General features: G+C 37.4%; 1 protein-coding gene across 6 annotated transcripts; it reads right to left on the minus strand.

The window, feature by feature from the left end:
- Positions 1-57: 57 nt before the first annotated feature.
- Gem (transcription factor CP2 like gemini) lies at positions 58-20,102 on the minus strand. Of its 6 annotated transcripts, none has more exons than XM_077401311.1 (12): positions 19,369-20,102; positions 18,833-19,055; positions 16,590-16,734; positions 13,634-13,714; positions 11,892-12,098; positions 11,472-11,616; positions 10,467-10,679; positions 9,968-10,216; positions 9,786-9,862; positions 3,062-3,314; positions 2,304-2,754; positions 58-2,212 (listed from the first exon to the last, which is right to left on the minus strand). In XM_077401311.1, the coding sequence occupies exons 1-12, from the start codon at positions 19,504-19,506 to the stop codon at positions 2,163-2,165; spliced, it is 2,232 nt and encodes a 743-aa protein (XP_077257437.1). In that variant the 5' UTR covers positions 19,507-20,102; the 3' UTR covers positions 58-2,162. The 6 variants fall into 6 exon arrangements, with proteins under 6 accessions (XP_077257437.1, XP_077257438.1, XP_077257436.1 ...); XM_077401312.1 differs by having other exon boundaries at positions 3,122-3,314; positions 10,467-10,703; XM_077401310.1 differs by having other exon boundaries at positions 10,467-10,703.
- Positions 20,103-23,281: the final 3,179 nt, after the last annotated feature.

Raw genomic sequence — 23,281 nt, forward strand, 5'->3', positions numbered from 1 at the left:
TTGGCGAATTAATCTTTCTTTTAATCTTAATTCAGGAAAACAAAAAAATAATAAGAATAAGCATCAAGATATATTTATTGTGCCATTTCATTGACTTAAACATTTGCATGAGGTATATAACAAAATTAAGATAAACCGGCATACATTTTTGCTTTCAAAATATCAACATGTTTTCTTACCCTTTAAATTATAACAGAAAAAATAAACTGTATTACCAAGTAACATACGTTTATACTTGTTTATAATTACAGTACAATAATGAACTTATTATAATTGATATCACGCGATGAAATCGCAGTGAGCGTTCCCAACTGCAAGTACGATTCTTCGTAAGTAATAAAGACGATACGTGTTAGGCAGTTAATTATTTAATGCACTTTTCGTCACGTTGTAAAACGTTATTATTTCATACCCTTACATGGAAACACACAACCACATTTCTTAGTAAAATCTTAATGTATTATTTAACAGATACTAGCTATTGTATAATAAGCTGCATTGAAGCTTATATAAAATTAGTATTGCAATAAAAGAATCTACACCCCAACGTAACTTTAAACTTCATATCTCATAAAATTTTTCAAAATCCCAGAATCTCAAAAATATTAGTATAAAAATCCCATTTCTTCCTATATCATAATATTTGCATTAGAAAAAATGAGAATATCTTTTGTACAATTTACTGAATATCTATTTTATTTCAAATACTTATCAATATATCTATTTGTTAATATAAAGGCACTAAAATTATTTTTTGAATACTTGAACATTTTAGTAGAAATTTTATAATATTCAAATTTATTAATTTTTTATAATAATAACGTCATTAAAGGATTTTATTTTATTTTCAATAACAATGTTAACATGTTAAAAGTTTATGGAAGTAAAAGAACTTATATCTATTTTAAACAAAAATTGTTAAATCAACAAAAACAGTAACAATTATATACAAAATTAAAATTTTATACTTATTTTAGCGTGGCACATATATCGAAAACCATGAATCGTTTTCATAACTTGTACTGAAAAAACGATATATAAATTCTACCTAATTTCCATTATATAATCTCTTTTCATTCCTTACTCGATCTTTGCTAAATATATATATTACCATATTAAATACTTTTTCAAACCGCTATTAATAATGCGGTTTACAAAATAGTAAACGAAGTTGTATATGTATTCCGCGCCTTTGCACATTTGTCCGAAAAGATACGCTTTTATAATTACTATATGAATTCAAAATATTCATAATCACAGAATATTTAAATGGCACAATCGTGCGAATGTACAAAATCTCATATTTATATATATCTTTCGCTGTTGCTAAAGCAACATAGTTCTAGCACTCGTAAATATATGACAGTGGATGGAGTAATATATCTATAAATTCTATATTCTTTTTAAAAAATTGCAAAATTTGCATCTCATAATTTCCTCTAACGGATACAATTTAAAATTATAAGACCCAAAATTATCGAGTATTTTAATGTTCGAAGATTGGGTACTTGGAAAGTTTGAGTGCTCGCATAACTCAACGAGCTATGTACAATATAACAATTACTAATAGAAAAACGCATTTAACTTAAAAAGAATATTGCACTTGTATATATGTATGTAACTTATCTATATCTTTCAACAATTATATGTTGCAGATATGGCATGATATGCAAATAGATATAATTAATATTACACGTAAAACAACTATAATACCGTTAATCTTTTATAAAAGTTTTGTACACCTCAACACATAACTCAACGCGTAAAAATAATTTTTTTATTCCAAACGTTAATTTTTATGACAGCATATTTATTATATAGAGTTAATTTTTTTATTCAGTTATTGTAAATATATTAAAAAATTATTAATTATGTCGAGATCTTAAAATTTACTTGTTAAAAAATCGTTAATAATTTCCAAATCTTTTTTACATAACGTTATACGATATATGTATAATAATCCTTGCATACATTCATACAAAGTAATATATTTTACTAGCTTTCGTCTCTCTTTTCTCACTTTTATATTTATATATTTATTTAATAAATATATGTTATACCGTATATATATTTATTAATATAACATGTATAATATGTTATATTATACATATATTTATTATATAAAAAATATTTATAAAAGAGAGAATCGCTGCAGAAATTGTTCAAATAATTTTTGATTTTATTAACAATGTGTAACGCTCGGTAGCCGGATCTGAAAGAAATATATATTGGCATTATTAGTTTCTTTTCAATCTCTTTTCAAAATTGTAAATAAAATAGTATAGCGAAAGAAATTTATGTACCTTTGATAGTCTCGACGAAGTACATACTCTCGTCTTTCATGTTCGCTACCAACTCGTCGGTGACCAACACGCGTATACCCTGTGGCCCTAGGAACAGTATTGAGTGTAGTCGGTCGTGGGGCAAGTTTAGAGCGTTGAGCAACTTATTTGTGAGCGCGGTGCTCGTCAAGCTGTCGAGGTAGGCGACTCTCCAGAGCGAACCGTTGCCTTCCGATGAAAAGTAGAGGGTGAGCTTCGGGGTCGGCGTCTTAGAATGCAGCGTGTTGAACAGTCGAATCCCGTCCGCCACGCCGCAGATCTGGATGAGATCCTCCCGGGACAAGCGTAAAATATCCGATGCAGAGAAACTCGCGAATGTTGACTCGAACGCGTTGAATCGGCTGGCGCGAAGCCACGCGGTTGTCTGCGTGGCATTTGCGTCGGGTGGTAATTCGGTAAGGCATGAGGTACCCTACGAGATTCAAAGTAAAGTTATCATAAATAAGCGACGTGGGTTGAGTAGCTTCCAATTCTATACGATCCCCCCTTTATAATTGTTAATTTTATATTCACAATTTTTAGAAAAGACACTTTTTTTCAAAAACATCGATATAAGGTAAAATACGAAAACAAATTACGTGCCACTACTTTCATTAAGTAATAATGTAATATAAAACATTTTCTTCTCCATCGGTTTTTTTTCTCTTTACTTCAAAACATCGAATAAAAAAATTCAGGATCGGAAGAATAAGTTAATTATTTACAACAAAGATCTTTACTGTTTTCATAAACTCGATTAGTTGTTGCGGGAAAGTAGCTTTGTGTGCAGTCAAACTAACATCAGCTTCAATGCAAGGTTGGTCCGGCAGTATGGCCGCGGGCGATGGCAAGGCCGGCGCCGTTCCTACGTTTTCCTTCACGGCATCCGAAGCCGGAACCAATGGTACGATACCGGAATTAGAAACCGAAAGTGCCAACGGGGCAACTACCGGAGAAGAATTGCCGCTGATGGCTGCGCGTGTCTGTGGTGATCTGAAAAACAGCCCAAAACCGATAACATATTAATTACTTGTCATGATTTCTCTTGAAAATCTGAAAATACAACTCTTAAAATATTGCATTTTAAATTGTATTAAATTGTTGCATCCATTATTTATAATAACAATATTAACATTAACATGATTGGAATAATTTCCTTCTCGCGATAATTTTCGGATGATTCTTGACGTATGGAAATTTTTCCGATGTGCAGGACATAAAAACGTATTTTAGATTCTGACGTGCGCCGTATATGCGTTTATTTTGTGGCATGTTGCAAAACATTGGCGAGTCGAGAATTATCTATATCTTATTAATTGTGCATGCAACATAAATCTTCGACCGCTGACACTTATATGCTCAGCTGAATTGAGCTGAACAATTTTATGAACGAACGATGCACGAGAATATTCCAGGATATTTGCTCATAAAAACCGATATCAAAATAACTTCGCTTATAATAATAAATTTAAATCGAAATCTAAAAGGCAAGTGTGAAAGTAACGCTCGCACATATGCCCAAAATATGCCTATTTATTTATTTAAATTTCAATAGGATTGAGAGACTAATATGCGTAACTTTTGTCGCGTAAAAAAAATAATTTTACAATCAACTTTTTAAAATTTCAAAAAGACATTACACCGAATATTATAATAATAATAATTATTATTATATAAAACGAGCATATAACCTTAGTGATTATAATACATAATTCGATAAACTCATTTATGTGAAATCTCAATTCCTACTTAAAAGCGAAAGCCATGTAAATTCAATTTTAGTGTTATTAATATTAGCTAGATAACAATATAAAAATATAAAGTAGCTTAAACGTTGCGAGACTATCTTCTTTAGCTATGACCAATTGGAATTCAATCGATATTTCATGTATAATATTCAAGAAGTCGATACTTCTTTACGCTTAAAAGCTTCATTCTTCAAAATTCTATTTTTCGATCGAAAAAGCTATATAATAAAATAATCTTTAAAAAAAAAGAAAGCGTCAGTATATCCTTACGCAGAATGTCCCTTTAAACAAATCACGAGTTTGACTTTTTTGCGGCCGTCGAGTCTCTTCGTGCTCCAACGCTTCTTTATCCGGAGGCTGACCAGTCCTCCTCGCATAACGTATCCTCTCTTTATCCGCGTGCTCAACAGGGCATGGACAAACTTAGCCACGACCTGCACGTACGGCGGACCACCGCTCACGATCACCTCGTGCTCCAGAATCCACGTGACGAACTGATCAAGCGGATAACGTGGCCGCTTGATGGACCAGCAGCTCTTCAAATCCCAGTAATCTCTCGACATGACGAACACACTCGCTGGACGGTGACTGGACCGAAAGGAATTCTCTACGGCGAATTGTTTTTCTCCTTGAAGGCCTTCTTCCGACTTTTCACGCGCTCATTCATAAACGTGGTACACGCTCGAACGTTCGACCGTTCTCCAAGCGTCTTTCCATCCATTCGTGGTCGATGTTGGCGAGGTAACGCTCTCGAATCTCCGTTCTGTCTTATCAGGTCGATCAAATGATGATTAACTAGTAGCCGATCATCCACATCGCGCGGCTATTCGAGATACAACGCGGGTCGTCCGGTATTTCGGTGATACAGCGTGCAATGTTTTGCACCAGCCAGTAACTGAAGTGTCGCTCGGTGAATTAGAGTAATGGAAAGAGCTCTTGGCTCGACTCGGCTCGGCAGATAGGATCAGTTCGAGTCAGTCGGATTGCATTTGTCTGCCGCGAACCGGATACTGCTAGTCGCCCGCCGACATTCGTTCGCCGACGAACTCTCTCGAAATTCTGACCTTCGCGCGCCGCGTGGCTCCCTCGAGTTGAAATCTCACTGAGTCGCGTGATCGGCGGGTCGTGTCTTATTGTTTTCTTTTTCCTCTTTCTTCACGCACAAGCTCCACGTCACGTGCGCGTCGAGGCACACACGCCAAGTCGCGCGATAATCACTCGCGATCCAGAATCCCGCTCGAAGAGCGAAATCCCGCGGTCCGAAGAGCGGAATCCACGATAAGTTTTCTGGAAAAAATTCGAAGATTTTTCTTTTTCAACGAATACAACCGGTTTATACGCTCCTTCGCCGCCTAGGCCGTTCAAGCTCCGTTGTTTGCCTTCCACTTGTCCGATGCACCTCTATAAAAGGAATGAACTTTGTATCCGCGAGAGCCACCGAGCCTATGATGTTTATCTTCTTGACGTGCTGCCACTTTGCATCGGGCCTAATTATAGTGCCACTTGTGTGCCACTGCGCGCAGTTTTCTATTGCTTCGTAAAACACGTCGATGTTTGAAACATACCCACTCTATTTCTTCTTCTAGGAAATTCTCTCTACGTATTCTGAAGTTGTAAATCTCTTTCCTTTTTACAACGCGGAGACGAATATTTCAATTGTAAGATGAATTCAGTCTCAGAAACAATTAATGTTTCCCCGACTTGCGCAATTAATCTCATTGACATTTCCTGATAAGCAAGCGGTATAATCCTCTTGTTTTCTTCTTTCAAAGCTAAATAAATCTAATTATGCTTCCTTGAAATTGTATTTTCTTTTGATTCAGAAATATCTTCGTTCTACGTGAACCTCTCTTGTGTTTATGTTTCCTTGATTTCTCAAAATAGTAACTTCATTGCTACGTGACGTTTTCAACAAATTCCCATTAGTCGGGAAACACAGGACTTGTCCTGGTAGCAAGATCCAATTTAACCGCCCATGCGTCAGCTTTTCGGCGGCAGGGCTGCTCGTCATCTGAGGGGATGATCCTGCCGCAACAAGAGCACGTGGATAGCCAGGATATCACGTGTTACCACGAAACTATCGATCAGCGCAACTAAAAGTGCATGCGAAACTCGCGTACACTCGGTCGGAAGTCGATTATCTGCTGCGACGGACGAGGGCATTCCTGAACGGTGCTCGCTCACGATATATCGACTCGCAGAGCTCGCTATTTAACTGTACTTGAAGGAGATCACTATCGCTTAAAGAAAATCACTCAATGCATCACACGTGGTTGTTAATAAACGCGGCCGCGAGCTGTCATAAGCTATCTGTCACAAGTGATCTTGTCAACGGTTTTATTGCATGACTAATGGCTGATTGATTGCATTACGCTTAAGTTCCTCGCGAAAGGAACCGCAGATGGGCTAGGGAAGTAGCTATTTGTTCAAAAGACAGCGTAATACCAGATCGCCCTCGATTACGATGCAATTCGGATACATCAACAGCGCGAGAATAAACTGTTCCGATCAGTGAAGCTAACGCCCCTTATACGCTCGTCGAGCGTATTATTTACGCTGGCAATCCCGATCTCAATCTGCTTCCTCGCGATGAATTTAGTCACTGCGCCGCCGCCGGAACCTTGTCGCGTACCAGAATATACTGGACTAAGATTAACTCGGTTATCTTGAACGATAACTTTGTTTCACTTCTCTCTTCTCGCCCGGCCGTGCACTACACAAACCATGTGACTTGTTCAAATATGAATTATCAAAAGCACAAACTTTACTTTACTTTATACAAATATGTAAAGTGAATAATCAAGACACGAGCCACGATGTACAGGAACTCGGAGGATCTCTCGATGTAACAGGTTTCAAAACTGGTTCTTCTTCACCTTTAACTAATTATCTCTTAGCCTAGAGATAATTAGTTCTCTCTGGGTTGGACTACTGAATATAATGCAAACCGAGTGTTAAGAAAACGTATCTGTAGATAGAACGAGATGACGCTGAAGAAATCTTCGTTCCGTAAAGCTTTGCACTATTCTGAAACGCTTCGAGCGAGAACAAGTTAAGGACTGCCGGGTCGAGCTGATATCGGTTCTCGCGCGCACGATGCAACTGAGTGACTGCAAGCTCAGCCGCTTTCTTTCCGAGTAATTCAAGGTTGCGCGTCCGAGCTCGGTGGGACATCGATTTCCAATCCAGGCAGGAGAAGCGGAGGATTATACACTTTTTTCGGCGCCGGCGCGGCGGCGAGGAAGATGTCGATTGATAAATGTTGCGATTGCACGAATGTGATGCGTAATGTTACCGATTACTCGTAAAACAAGTACATACAGTACGTGCTCAGCGGTAAGATTTGACGACAGCGATTGACAATTCTGATCTGTTCAATAATACGATCACAATATCTTATAGTTTTGTCGCGATCTGGACGCGCCTGAAATGGATTCAGCAGGGATAGACACGCGGCCACGCACGATATACGGCCGTTCTGGATTTACTCGCGTGCACCGTGTCTTTCTTTTGCAGTGTCTCTCGCCTCTTCTTTCTCCCTCGCTCTTCGCCGGTTCTCCAACTTCCCCTCCATCGAGTGGTTGTCGTCGTCGGAGACAGGGACACCGGCTCGCGCCAGTTCGAGCCAGTTTGTTGGCGGCGATGCCCGGCGTTTACCTCCGCGTTCCCCCCCACTTCCCGTACACCACTACAGAGGAACGAACTCCTGACGGAGGCATATCCACTATCCTTCACCAGAATAAGTTCCCACCAGCCGCGCACATAGCTCTGACAATGTCGCAGTGATTTCTGGTATAATTGAAAAATGCATAATTCTCTTTGGACTCCATTTGTCATCTTGGAGAAGCGAGGAGTAGAAGAAGAATGACAGATGAGAAAAATATATTTTCCAATTTTTTTCCTCGGCAAAATAAATGATGCAGTTTCACTCTCTTATTTTTTTTATTTTTCCTGTCTTTCGAAATCTTTTCACAGTGAAGAACATTCGTATTCTTCACCATCTTCGATTTTTGTTTCTTTCTGACAAAAAAAGAAAAAATTATATATGTCTCTTCTAACTTTTCACAGAATTCTTCTCCGATAATTTCCATTTCTAACATTGTCAGAATAAAGGAAACAAGTAAGTTTACAATATTCAATTCTCTTCATTTCTTCTCTTCATTGAAAAGGAGCTGTGAGTAAATGACTTTTTAAAATTATCTACGCTACGCAGCTCATGGGCACCGCATTTATTTCTACCTGCGTCGTAATATCGAAGGTCGCGATGATTGCTTGGTAGGATTTCTCGGTTATACATGTGCATATAAATAGCCCGTAAAAGCAAAACAACCATCGGTGGACATTAGTACATGGAATTTATCGGAAACGTTTTACTATTTATATCCGTGCAACAGGTATTTGTCCAACACACCGTGCAAATGACGCAAGGACTCGCCTGACTACGTGTTTCTCAGCACGAATGGGCAATTGACAAATCGAAATATACAACGATGTAGGAATTAGTAGAGACCTTACTGATTCTGACGTTATACATATGACGATGTAGAATTTCGCTATATACAACTAAGACTACTATAGAAATAAAATGCCTAGGATTAAAATAAGAAAAAATTTTTCTAATCCGTTTAAATTTGCATTTAAGTAATTATGCGTGTGTAATGTGATGCGTGCAGTTGCAACCTATTTTCGAAAAAAGCGAAAACGCCGTCGGTCTGACGACACAAATCACTCCACTTAGACGAACGATTCATCTATAGTTAGGCGGGTGCTCGAAAGCCGCCGTATCCAGAATTGACTAGTTGCTATTTGTGCAATAAGTCGTTGCGAGGTCGGAATTTGTACTGGTTCTCGATACTTCGTAAAGATACTCAATCAATCCAGCGTGTAGAAGCGATACATTAAAGGGTAAAAATAAATTTCGTGATATTTTAATTTTCTAATAGTAACAATCTTTTCTGTCAAGTGCATAATTATGAAGTCTGCGTTTGACATACTACAGATCTCTTGCACGAAGATAAGTCTTACGTTCTTTTCTGCAAGCATCGCTAAATATTTCTTCGACAAACTCGGTGAAAAGAATGTCATTTTTATTAGTATTTATTATATATGAAAAGTATTACACATATTCCTATAACAATTTAATCTCTGCTCCACACACACATATTGTATCTCTAATCTAAATACAAATCTGGTGCGCTGATCCCATCAATTTGATAATATTGTAAGAAACAGAAGATTGAAAAGAAATATAAATCTGATATAAAAGTTTTACAAACATGATATTATTGTTTTACAAATTCCATTACGTAAGAAACAGGCGAGTATAAAAACTGACGTAAAAGATGTAATTTGAAAATGACACATTGATGATGCTAATTACAAGGGCGGTACCATCCGTAATTATTCTACCTTTTGCTTGTGATATCTTGATATTTAATTCAATCTGAACAATTCGTGACATTAATTGAAAATATTTCCACATAAAACTAAAATACGATGTCACTGCGTTTATTTCGACATAAATATAGTATTAGAAGATGTTCGTTCGATATTACATCTGTTCGCGATAATGACGTTCAATGATTTATGTAGCATATTCTATTTTACGACCTCTTTCATACACGCGGTTTTTTCTGAGTCTCACAATTTTTTCGTACGATGACATTGTCGTCTGATTAAAAATACGTAAAGAGAATTAATGTAATAATCAACTTACATTGCATCCGTCGAGGCGTACGGGCTTCCACTATTTTGCGTCGGCACGTTTGAAGGCGATAAGGATTCCAGAGGAATCTATAACAGAAAAAGAGGAAAGAAATTGAGTAATAGATTTTATTTTATATATTTTAATTTCAATTTTTATTTATTTATAAAAGATAATTCTTTGGCAAAGCTTACATCGGAGAGCACGGTGCAGTCGTAGCTAGGCTGATATTTATCCTGTTCGTGAGGAGGACGTCTCAATATCTTGTCACGATCTTGTTTATGCTTGCGGTCCGCTCCTTTCAATTTGAAGACTTTCACCTGACATGAAGCGGCGTGCAAACGTGGTCCTCCTGGCAATCGGGTCTCCACTTGAATTCGGAAGGGAACGCCCTTCTCGCCACCATGCTTTTTCGGTGTAAATTCAGTGCTTATGCAATTGACCTATTCACAAGTTGAACAAACACGTTTGCAGCAATCATGTGTGAATAGTACTTCATTAATTATTATTATAAAGTCGATGAATATATCTCAGAAAAAAAATCACATTACTGATTGTGAGCTTTTGCTCGTAAAATTCCATGGATTTTATAATTGTTCCGTTATACAGAGAATGTAGCTACGCAAAAATGAGAAATTAATCACATCTGCCATAAATAAGAATGAAAAGATTCGTTGGCGAGGATCAGCGTACTTTGATATAAATGCCGACTTCTTTTGTTGGATCCCACATAAACTCCATGCTGTTGTTGGACAGCGACGGTTGACAGACATCCACCATACCGTAACTGAGAGGAACGTCAACCTCTAATAATCTCTCTCCCGGCCTAGCACGTTGCCAGGCCAGCATCTGTTCCCGTTCTGTGTACTGCAACCGTCGCTCGTGAAAGCAAATGCGAATCGTCGACTGGAACAGAAAAGTCGGATGTCCCTACAGAGGCGTTGTAGCACCGTTTGGGCGACTCACATCTTTCGAACGTCGAGGACACGCAGTGAGCTCATGTCGTGTTAACTCGTAATCGCGGATTATCTGTATACCACCCTCATGACGAACCGATGCGAAAGAGTTAGTTTTATTTGCGCAGTTATCAGCAGAGTGAATATTAACTGATGTACTAGTGGATCCTAAAACGTCGATAATGGGGGTGTTTCGGCAAAATTAATTGGTTTGATATTTTTCCTTATATCATACTTAGCTTTTACTTCAAAAACAACGACGAGGACATGGTAATACTTCTGTGTGTGTGACCGCATTTTTTTCAATTTTTTTTATTTTTTTTTAGATTTTTGAAACAGATCCAACAAAACTGATTTTTTTTTATTTTGAAGGGAGATGTTTTAGGATCCGCCAATGGTTAGATATTCCCAGTATACCCCTATATTATAAGATTTAATGTTTCAATGTTAACGAGTTAAGCGATAATTATATCAGTGCTTGCAAGTGAAAGTTATGATTCGATATAATTTGTTACATAATGAATTCCGGAGTTTACAATCAATATAAAATTATAAATTTCTTTACTTTATTTTGCCACCTTTTTCCGACTGAAAAGAATCTGTGATTCGAACGATCTGCACCAGCATGAGCTCGCTTGTCTACCTCGTGGGGGATTATTAAAGCGTTTTTTAAGATGCCGCTACCCAAACATTAGAAGCGTCCAAAGGAGTGTTCTTCATATGTAAGGATATGATGAAATACCTTCAGAATCTTTCCACGGTAGGCAGACAAATCGCCCAATTTTTTCAGCTTGATTTCATACGATTGCCCCTGGTTCAGATACGTCAGCGTCTCTTCATTAACCTTGGTAGCGATGCTGGTAGCGGCTGCTAAGACGTACTGAAATCTAAAGGAAAATTTTGCGATATATATATACGACTCCATTTTTACGTAATCTATCATATAAAAATAAAAAAAAATTAATACTTCTCTACTGTATTACAAATAGAATATTTTACTAAAGAAATATAAAACTTTTATCGATTGAAATTTTAACAGAAGCTTTGAAATCTCGATAGCTGCTTCGGTTGAAACAGTACGTGAATAAAAGTTTCATATAATTCTTAGTAACATTATAATGTTTGTTTTTAACAATTAATTAATTAATGTTTAATAGCGCACCGGCAATCCTCGTTCAATTCGTTTCCCTGCTGGGAAGAAGAAACGTGGTTGGCCGCGGTCGAAGTCGGCGGGTATTCCTCGTTGGAGGAATACAAGAGTTGATGGAGACTAGTTTGTCCATTGTTGTTGCTATCAGCCTCGACGGAGCCGACATTTCCATTGCTGGACGGCACTGTATTGATCGCCCTTTGCGACACGTGATTTAAACTGAAATAATTCATAAGATAAAAATATTTAAGATGCGTCAGACCATCGATATCGCACAACGCCGGCCCTCGCACAAGAAAAGCAGATAGAATGTTCCGTGGTTAATACCGAGCCACTCACTATAAGTTAAAGAAAAGTGACGGTGAGACGTTTAAATCCACGGGTGTTCTCATTCTGGTTTTCGGCATTCAGTAGATATTTTCACTCAATCCCACAGATATGAATCCGTATAAATAGTCATCAACGCGAAAACTGCTGTTATTTATACGTAGAAGTCCATCGTTTTGCATATTACGCCAGGTTTTGCCGCGATTTCAATGTTGCACTCGCATCAGGAATATAATTATAAATGAAAAGCCACACGCGATTTCATCATTCGCTTAATCAACTATTCCCGATATTCAGTTCTCCGAGCTGTCTTAGGATATATCTTTTATATGATCTGTTTCACGCCGAGCGCGGAGAGCAACAAGATTACGAACCGACCTTTCACGATCTCATCTTCTTCTCGTTAAACATTGATATGACGAATCCCACGCGATTTATACGACAGCGCGGCGTTTCTCCCCGCTTTTCCGTTTATCGGATGATCAGATAACGAGCTTTAACTCGCACAAAAATTTCTCACGCGAATCATCGAATAAAATAGCAGTTCTGGAAAACAGGAGAATTTTTCGAAAGGGAGTGAAAGTATACTTAATGCAGAATTACTTCATCACTTCATCGGTACCACTTCACGGTTCTAAATAAAAGATCGACATCTGAGATTTAGATAGTCATTGGAAGTTGGTATATATAAAAATTATTTTCCTTTTCATTTTTATTCGTGCGATCGTACCACTATTCCGTCTGCAGAGCTTATATCACAGTGTTTCTTTCGCGAGCACTGCGTTATCCGTTTTACACAAAATCCGATTTGATCCCACTCAGGGGATCTCCTCTCCCAGTCTTTACATTAAAGTCACACGCCCGCGGGATGAGATATCGATCCGCGATTCACGTTTATGATCGGCGCGTCGCGTCACGCGGCCGAATCCGGCTTTACGGAGCAAAACGCGCGCCGTGCGATAAACAGACGCATAAGAGAGTAAGAAGTCTGACCCGAACGCGAGCGACTTACTCTCTCGATAGCCGCGAACGGGCGTAACGATATAGCCGCGGCCTTATCTGCGGCCGTGTCTTTGCGGGGGAGCCGCGCGTGGCAAATTCCGCTCGGAATACTTTGCTACCCCCGTCACCCCCTGACTGGCCCCGCGGGAGAGATAGACGTCGTCGCCTTCGTATTGTGGTCGTAATCGTAGTAAAGCCAGTTACTATCATCGATATACCGCACACTTCTATCATTCGACATAAATAAACAGACGGTGTTGTAAGAAAATGATCCAATTCGCAAAATTAGAAGAAGAAGTTATAAACATGCGGTTGAGTTTGAAACTCCACGTTTTTAAATTAATTTTTTTAAATTATTGATCAGCAAGTTCTTGCATGATAGTGTCGTGCAAGAGAAATAATCTTAATAATCAGTGATGACTTACTTGGGGTTATTATGCTGATTTTCAGGGGATGGCGCCTCCTGCTTGAAAACTGTTAACGATGGTAAAGTGAGGAGGGCTTCGCTAGAAGAAGATAGAAGTTTTTGTCATGTCATGTTTTTAGTCTTCTTCTAATCTTATTGAATATTGTAGAGATATAAGTGTGGCAAAAATTATTCCAAGATATTCATTTGATAATACGACTCAACGCATATTTTTGAGAAGTTATAACAAAATCTTATATTATTTAATCTTAGTGTATGAATTTTGTGAATAATCTTTAAAATTGTCACAATTGTCTATTTAAATTTTCAACTCCCTTCTTAACAATCTCTAAAAATATTTTTAATTATAAATTTCCTTATAGATATCTCTCTTTTTATCGTCCTTCCAAACTTATATATACGATTTTTTTCCAGAGATTATTTTATTTCATTAAAACAGTATTCAATACAAAATAACATGTTATTTGACATTTTCTCACTTATCGTTTTATAATAACAACTTGTCGATATATTAGGTAACTCGTGATTTTTTCGAACGCGTTTGTTGCATTGACGTACAATGATGACCACGCCATGGCATAAAGATTAGCAATTAACGTCAATTCATCTCGCAATGCATCGAATATACTAGACATACGCATATATGATAAGGAAAGAATAATTTGAGAACCGCTACGATAATGAGTCAGTAAGGTCAGCGTGAACCGGAATAAACTAGTTCAGTGTGCAACGAATTTAATCGGTATGAAATAATATCGATACCGAGTTAAGAATACTACCGAAATTTATTTACGATTCATCGATATTTATATAGCTGAGAGATACAAGGTGACTGATCGGGTAAACTGCATATGTTTGTTAGAATTTACGAATAAATTCTTCAAACTATAATCTTCAAATATCTGATTTTCTAATAAAAAATGTAATAAGATATATTGAATAAATTATACATATATATTTTAACAAAAAACACAAACAATTAAATCAAGTTTCATTAAATTACTCACCCGGGTTTTACATACTGGTGCATACCTTTATTTATGCGATTAAATGATCACTTTATTCAAAAATCAATCTTAAATAAAAAATAATAGAATATTTGTAGGAATCACTCTGACACTTGCAATCTTCAAGAATGATACCGAAGCACGAGAATTTATCACAACTTTTACAGACAGTTATCAAAACAAGATATTAAAAGTGACATGGATTAAAAGTTACTTTCAGATAATTGTATATCCTGCCTTCACACGCAGTAATATAGCGATATGTTATATATACAATATTCCTCATCTGTTATATATATTTCAGTAATTTTATACTTTATTTTGACTTTGTTTTAATTTATTAAGTTATTGTATACTTTTTTTTTAAATCTTATTTATTTCTGACAATATGTTCACGTGGCGTTTCGGCCGATTCAAATAATATTGAACGCGTAGCTTCGAGCAATGAAACAAGTATAGTACCGTTACAATTCGTTTGACGATTTGACTAACAATACGAGAAATCTCGCGACGGGTGCAGATATAAATTACGGCTCAAAACTCTTGGTGTGCCGACATACCGACATGCCGCCAAAAATAACCGGTGTTATATGTACACCTACAAACTGGTACGTCAGCCGGTTCCTTACCGGTTCAAACCACGTAAAACGTATTCCACGCGCGTCTTCATTCATGGACGGATCGGGATGTGTGCCACCTTCTTTTTCTCACACGTCGTAACTCTGTCACATTTACGCCATGTGCGATCAGCTGATGCATGCGATATGACAGGCCAATAGTCCGTATCAAGATTTTTTTTCCCTATTATACCTATGCCGAAATTTTCTTTTCGTAGCAAAACATATATTTTTCAGGCTGCACAAAATTGCATCAATCAAATTATCGATGTAACGCGGCAAAAAATACTAGAAAAATTTTAACTAATTGCAATAATGCAAACTATTATATCATCGTGTTAAAAAAATAAAATAATTTTATAAAATATATACGTATAAGCGCGCTACTTTCATTTTCTCATTTATTTACTTGAAAAATTATGCTCGTAAATGCGTAGACTTTCAACGTCCTTCAACGCAACGTGAATTTACGATACGCATATAGATACATTATCATGATAAGGTATGTGCGTAACAATTTTCGTCGTGTGCTCATATAAAACTGTCCGTATATGCAAATTAAATATTATATTGTAACAATTATAATTTTGAATAGCTTTTACAGCGAACTAGATAAACTAAAGTAAAATGTAATTAATTTATTTGTAAGAAGAAATTACGTGTACGAGAATTTCTTATTTAAATATATTTAAATATAAATTATTAGTTCTATATATTATAACATTTTTTTATGAAAACGTAAACATAAACGCGGAAACAAGAGAAATTTCATAAGTTTCACCGAATGCGCTCCTTTCTCGTTCACGTTAGATACTTCACGTATGTACACTCGCGCACGTGCGTTGAAAGTGATACACCAATACTCGTGGCCCGTGGCTGCCGACCGGTTTAATTTTCTCGTGTCCCCGGTGCGACGCAATGCCAAGAACTGTGACCAGTTTTAACCGGATTTTTAGATCAGCTCGCCGCCGTTTCGTACGCGTTTCAATCTTGTTCGCGGCAGAAGCCTACGGTACCGACCATAAGTTCAATATTCGCACTCTATCGACGGACAGCTCTCGACGCGATTGTATCATCGAATCACCGTAAAATCGGTACATAGTTAATATTTTACTATACATTTTTGCGGAGCATTTTTAGATTTTTAGAAAGGAAGTTTAAAAGAAGGATTATCCACACTTATAATTCTGACAATTTTTTATCAATACGTTAAAAAAATTGACTTTTTCTTAGTAAAAATTTTAAAATAGCATCTTTTTATAGCAATTTATCAGAAATAATCGGATATATTTTTCTAAAATATTTCCGAAATATTAAGGATATCAATTACCTCATATTAGTGTAAGAGGCAACAGCTGTTGCAAGATCAGATGCCGCGAGAGCGGATAACGAGCCATCAAAATCGGCAAGGTGCTCCGCAAGTTCCTCCACTTGCGTAGACCAACCTTGGGCAGAGCCATTGCTTCCGATGGATCCTGAAACATAAAAAAAATCATTTTCAAATCTGTTTTTTCTGAAGATGTTCGTTTTCCTTTTTTTTTTTATTTTAGCGTCATATTAGTATCATGTGATAAATAGATAAATTATAAATGCGCTAGAAAATTGTAAACTATATTACAATTCTTATTTTTCACTTATATTCAATTTGACTTACATTCTATTCCATTCTTAATTTATATCTTATTCTGTGATATCTAGCAACGAACATTTTTTATGAGAATAATAATAATATAGCTTGCTTTCCTCACTTTGAAGAAGAAAAGAGTTTACGCTAAAATGTATAATGTATAATTTAACTTCTTTATATATTTACATATTTTTTTATAAGATATATTTTACGACGAAAAAAAAAATAAAGCTACATAGTGCACGAAATAATTAAGCACAAAAATTATTGTATGGCAATACCTTGGTAAAAATTACCGTTAGAAATGGAAAGAAACGCATAGTAAAACCAGTCAGAACAGTCAGAAATGGATAGAATGCACGTTCTATCTGACTGTTTTACATGCGTTTCTTTCCGTTTCTAACGGTAATTTTTACCAGGGTATACTACTATCCTTTGCTTCGGTATCTTTATTGCGTTTTCATTTCGAGCGCTATGCTCAGCTATTATCTGAAATAATCACACACAGCTTAAAACTGTTCTCGTATACGGCATCGCGTACCGCATTGAGCGCTGTTGTAACCGATGTGAAGCTGCTGATGCATCGTGGTCGGCCTATCTTTCGTCTCCTGGATGACGTGACGGCGCCGACTTTTAGTGGCGACAGGGGGATAACGTCGACTTTGCAGCAGCGATATCCTGGATCTATCGATCTCACACCACTTCATCCTATTTTGGCCGCGGCGAAGATCGCACCCGTGCAGGAACACACCACCAAAACTACGTGCGTGCACCTCCACAAAGTTCCGCCACTATGGCGAACTGGTATCGGGTATCTTCTCTCTTTCTCTTTTCTCTCTTTCTCTCTTTCTTTCTCGTTCTCTTTATTCTGTCTCTCCCTTTCCTCGACCAAGCTAATCTGCGTGATACATTGCGTGCGTATATGTACACCAGTTATCAGCCATGGATGACCACGTGGGCGAAAAGGCGTCGGACGTAAGAACACAGAACGCCAGAAGTTCGTCGATCAGTCTTGAGGAGTTCTTCAAAGCGACGTCACTCGAAACGCATATCGCGTCATTGCTAAGTCTTGACCGTAATGACCGTTAATCAACAATGACAATATTGAACGCGAATATTGCTTCGGACAGTTTCGAGCATCCCTCGGTATTCGCTAATCTGCCAAGTAGTCGGAATTTCACGCGAGCAAAATTTGATGGTGATTATTAAGTCGCTTGCATCAAGAGCTATATTGCATTGTGTTGTCATGTCCATATAAATTAAATTTTAAAATTTTATTACAAGAACAATAATCAAGTGCAATTATTGGTGGATACCAGAATTCTATTTATAGATTTGTGTGGAGAGATAGTGAATTTATCACAGAAAAACATAATCTGTTAAAAATTTGAAGAATAGGAAACACACTATACAGACATTCCTTAATAGAGAGAAGATCTATAATACTTATTAAACAGCAAATTGAAACTCGTAGCTACGACAGTGTCCGAGAGATCGTTTGGTCACGACCTTTAAGAAGATATATCTATGGCTACACGATAGTGACGATCGACTTCACGCCACTGTACATTTAAGGCAACACATTCTTTACATTCTTATGCATTCTTGTGCGAGAGATGAAATTTGACACTGTCAAAACTTAACAACTTTAAAAAAATTTCAAAGCAAGATTGCAGCTTTATATTTTTATCTCTCTCATTGCCACTATACATATAATTAGAAAAAAGAATTATGAATTCTTACAGTAAATTCACTTAATTTTATTAGACGTAACATACCGGGAAATTTGCTAATCTGTGAATATTACAAGAAATAAAAAATTATACTTTAAATTTAATCAATAAATACTTTTGTAAATTAATATTAAATAATCTATTATGTATAGATTTTAAACAGTGTGCAATAATGTTTATGTAAATAATTGAGAATAAGTAAGAAATATCAACCTTCTTTTCTGATATGTTTCTTTTCAAGTTCCGCGATGTGTTGCAACGGTTCTGCAGAACGACGTTTGAGATTGTTTTGTTCACAATTCGGGGATGATCCGGAAGGCGAGAGCTGTGGCGAGCCGCCATTCAAATGTATCTGATCATCGCCAGTCGGCGAATTTTCCGGCGAGTTCTTATCTTGCCATAAAGAATTTTGTGGACTATGATATCCTATTGCGGTCTGCAACATTGATATTTTGTAATTACTACTTTCGAAAACATAAATTATGAGCTGACAGAAGCTATAAATCTGAAGCTGACAGAAAAATTTCTTTCTCAAAAAATCAAAACTTTACATTTAAAAAAATGTCAAGTTTGGTGGAGAAATATATAAGTAATAAATATAAACGAGAAGAGATTAAAATTTTTTTTTATGTTAATACTGCATAAAATAGTGTTGTCGTTTCAAATATAATTTCAGGCATACAGTCTAATATAAAGCATATATAATTTATCAGACTGAATCTGACAAGAGGGACAATTATTTCACGTACCTGTTGAGGAGCGGCTACAATGTCGCACCTGTTTGAACGAACTGGCGATAATTGCTCGTATGACGGAGATGTGTTGGAGAACCACATCGCTCCGTGTAGGGTTTCCGCGCCGCCGTCCATCATGAGTTGCAGCTCCATTCAATAGCTTCTCGAAGTACACGTGATCGAATTAATTACCGTCTACTCTATGTATTGCGATACTAACGGGTTTGCTTACGGCGATTTCCGGACAGAACGAATATCTATATGCTAATCTTGGATCTCAGATCTACGAAGGGTATCAATCTTTGATCGCCCTTAAAAAGACTCCGTCGGCGAGCATCGATTCCCTAGCGCCAAAAGATCCCTCTCTTCAAGGATGAGAAGACGAGGACGACTTCTTGACTTACGAGTTACAACTTTACTATTTTACATACTATACGTATCGTATATATATGTGCGAAAATAAATTTCGTGGCTATGTTCCTCGGCGACGATTCTGTAAGAGGCGACGAGTCCACGGTGATTTCAAATCACAGATCGATTATCTTCGTCTCCAGGCCGTTGTTCTCTAATCGCGAAACATATATTCATTTCATCCCACCGCGTGTGGCTTTCGTGCCTATTGCAGATCGTGCTGTGCGTCCACCCTGTGGGTACCCCTCGGTCCAGATCCTCGATGTGACCGGAAATACACGGTGCATCACCCGACCGCCGCTGATTCTCAGGGCCGGGTACGCGTGCTCTGATCCGCCTACTCTTAGAACATCACGAAGAAGCTGTTGTACAGTTTCTTGATGCCGGTGGTCTCGCGCTGCCGATGTGTTTCCAAGAGTGCGCAGCCTCGCGACTTCAGTGACAAAAAACGTGAAAAGACGACGAACGCGTCCTCGAATACCATCGCCACACCTTGGCTGCAACGCATCTTGTTCCTAGTAGTGCCGAAGCTCTGCTGCCGTTTCGGCGGAGAACCTTCTCCTGTGAATAACAAAAACTTAATTTTGAAATGAGAAAGATACTCAGTCGATATGTTTATTATTTCGTCATGATCATTATTTTGATGTCCGAAATGCAGAGATATAGCAATTTTTGTTATGCCCTGTTTATTAAAATTTTAACAGCATTTATTTAATGTATTACTGTTGTGAGTAAAAACGATAAGAAAATTATGATACATTACAATTTTGTACCAAATTTATGCGATAATTTAATATATTTAAATTCTTTCTCTTTACACCACACACAAATAAGTTATATTAAAATTTATAATTTTAATATAACTTAAGCGTAAATAAAAGCGTATATAAAAATAAAATAATAATATTGATCACACAAATCAAAAATGTTTTATATAAAAATTACAAAAATGTGTTATTCTTTAAATCATTTCTTAAAATAATCATAGCGTTTTAACATCAAATAAGTAATGACTATAATGCATTGATTAGTCATTTGATTGTCGATCGATGTTACTCATTATCGCCATTTCTATATTTCGTGATTAATAGCGTATTTGTTAAACGTTTATATAAGGTTTTGAGTAATAAAAAAGAGAGAGAGAGAGAGCCTGTAGCTGTTTCTTAGAATAATAACTTGCCGTTGCTTGACATTAATTGAAGCTATGACCGATGCGAAAGCATGAAGTGGTTCCATGATAATCGATCTTTTTGTATAATAACCTTTAATTGTTTCGTGCTTCCAGAAGTTAATAGATAATTTACTATGTTTTATAATCGCAATTAAATTCCCTCTTATACATAATAAAATAATTTTTAACTATCATAAGATGATATTAATATATTCTATGGTTTATATGTCGTTTCATAATTGCGGAATTTCTCAAACTTTTTATATAAATTTAAATATGTATAATTTTTTGTATTATAATTTGCAAACCTTCTATACGTTTTAACAATCGATGGTTTTTCCCTGGTGTCTCCTCCACCTTATAAAAACCGCACGAAAAAGATGTCTTCGTAATGAAGAACGGAAGGAGAGAACGTCAATTCCGCAGGTCCAAAAACATTCCCGAGGTAGACGGGTTTCTGTATGACACACTTTAATTATCTTATCAAGATCTTGCGTTTATGGAAGATCAATTCGAAACTCCGACGTTTCGAAACTTTTATGCCTTCTTGGATTCGAGTAGCTGCACTGCTGTTAATTTCCAAAATTTTATTCAAAGAAACGACGATGAAGACAAGAGTAATCCTTGCTTAAATGGGCTGCTTACTTCTCGTAAAAAACTCGAAATATTCCAACTGGCGAGTATTCCCGAAATGTCTGGGTAGGCACGAGATAATTTGAATACGTCTCAATTGCTTTCTAACGACTATGGCTCACACACTGGATAGTGTCTTGGGTTATCAGAGGCCTCCGCCTGACCGTTATCACAACATTTTCATGATCCTTCGTTCCATGGTGCCGTTTAAAAAAAAAGAACCCGATCGAGGAGGAGGTGAACGAGGCCTCTCGTGAATGACGTCAATGGAAGTTCGAGTTTCGTCCACCACGTTCGTCGAAATCTTCTCGGTGGCGAAAGGAAAGCTGGTCCTCCTAAGAACGATCTGCAAGGCGAAGGCTCTCCCGGCGGGACCAAAAGAGGCTTAACCCTCTCCACGATATCCGCGTCTTTCTCTCTTTCAGTATTGTGTTCCTGCCCCGTTACTGCGCAAAGTGACACTACCAGAGTCTTTCGAAAAGTAGCAGCCAATAAATGTGGGCCATTCAGTCGTTGACAATCTCGAATGTGGTCACAATATCTCCTTTGCAATCTCTAAGGTGATGCCGAGAAGCACCTTATAATCTTCTTGAGTTAATGAGTATTCCGTTGTTTTAAGATTTATTCGCTACTGACGAAGATAATTCGTTGTTTTCACTGCTCCGATTCTGTCAAATGTTTTCCTCTTCGTTCTTCTGAACTAAATTGTTTAGTATGTTCTTCACTAAAAAATTCACAGATGATTAATCCTTCGTCTCGACGGTTAAGCTTTAGCAAGATGCGGAGTTCAGGAACTTCTTTCAGAAAAAGAAGTCCGGCTGGCAAGACGGTGGTCGATAGATTGTCTAACGGTCCCGACACGAACTCTGGAATGTCCACGGATGATCCAATCCAATCGTGCTTCAAGGAATTAACAGCTTGGCCAATAGGCTCCACTCTCGAGGGTCGACTCTCAATTGGAACCACTCAGTGCTGATCAACGAGACGCGTTTCCTTTATCCTCTAGCGTTGTCGCTGATTACGTCGTCTTGCAAATTCGCGATTTGTCCACCTGAAGAGCTTAACACATCAGAAACTCTGATTGCGTTGCGGATGAATTAAATTTCTGATTTATCATCTGCAGTTTTGCGCTCGCCGTGACCGTCTACGAATTTATCTCGAAGAGATGCCCAGCCTCTAACTTATCTTCTGGTTACAAAGACTGCGGATTCGAGAGGAGCGACTCCAAGTAACTTATTTGTATTAGTTATCAGTTAAGACGTCACAACAGTAATCACCAATGATGCCACTTATCTTACAGTCTTAATTTTATTAAGAGGAATGTGTATTATATGAATTACGTGTCTCGTTGCCGAAAACACTGAAAATTTCCTCGGTCATCTACAGATGTTAGAGTTTATATTCTAAGACGAAACTGTTCGACGACGCGACAACAAGACCAGCCGCGGTAGTTTGCAAATTGGCGTATTAGTTTGTGACTGGCAGTGTCGTCCCGGCATACACGTCGTAAGAGCGACGAGCCTGTTTACCACGCGGATTAATTAGTTTTAAAACGTTATCTCTGATATCTCGTGGCTTTTCGTATAGCACGACCTCGAAAGTTCCTTCTTCTGCACGCTCGTCTCGATTTCGCTTCTATCTTTTGTTCCGCGCTCTTTTCTGCCGATCGCCTCCGAACGTCACGATGCGGTGCCGATGTGTCTGTCAGCGCTG

Source organism: Temnothorax americanus, unplaced genomic scaffold (genome assembly GCF_048541705.1).
Source record: "Temnothorax americanus isolate GAGA-0224 unplaced genomic scaffold, ASM4854170v1 Scaffold14, whole genome shotgun sequence".
In the NCBI taxonomy this organism is placed as follows: domain Eukaryota; kingdom Metazoa; phylum Arthropoda; class Insecta; order Hymenoptera; family Formicidae; genus Temnothorax; species Temnothorax americanus.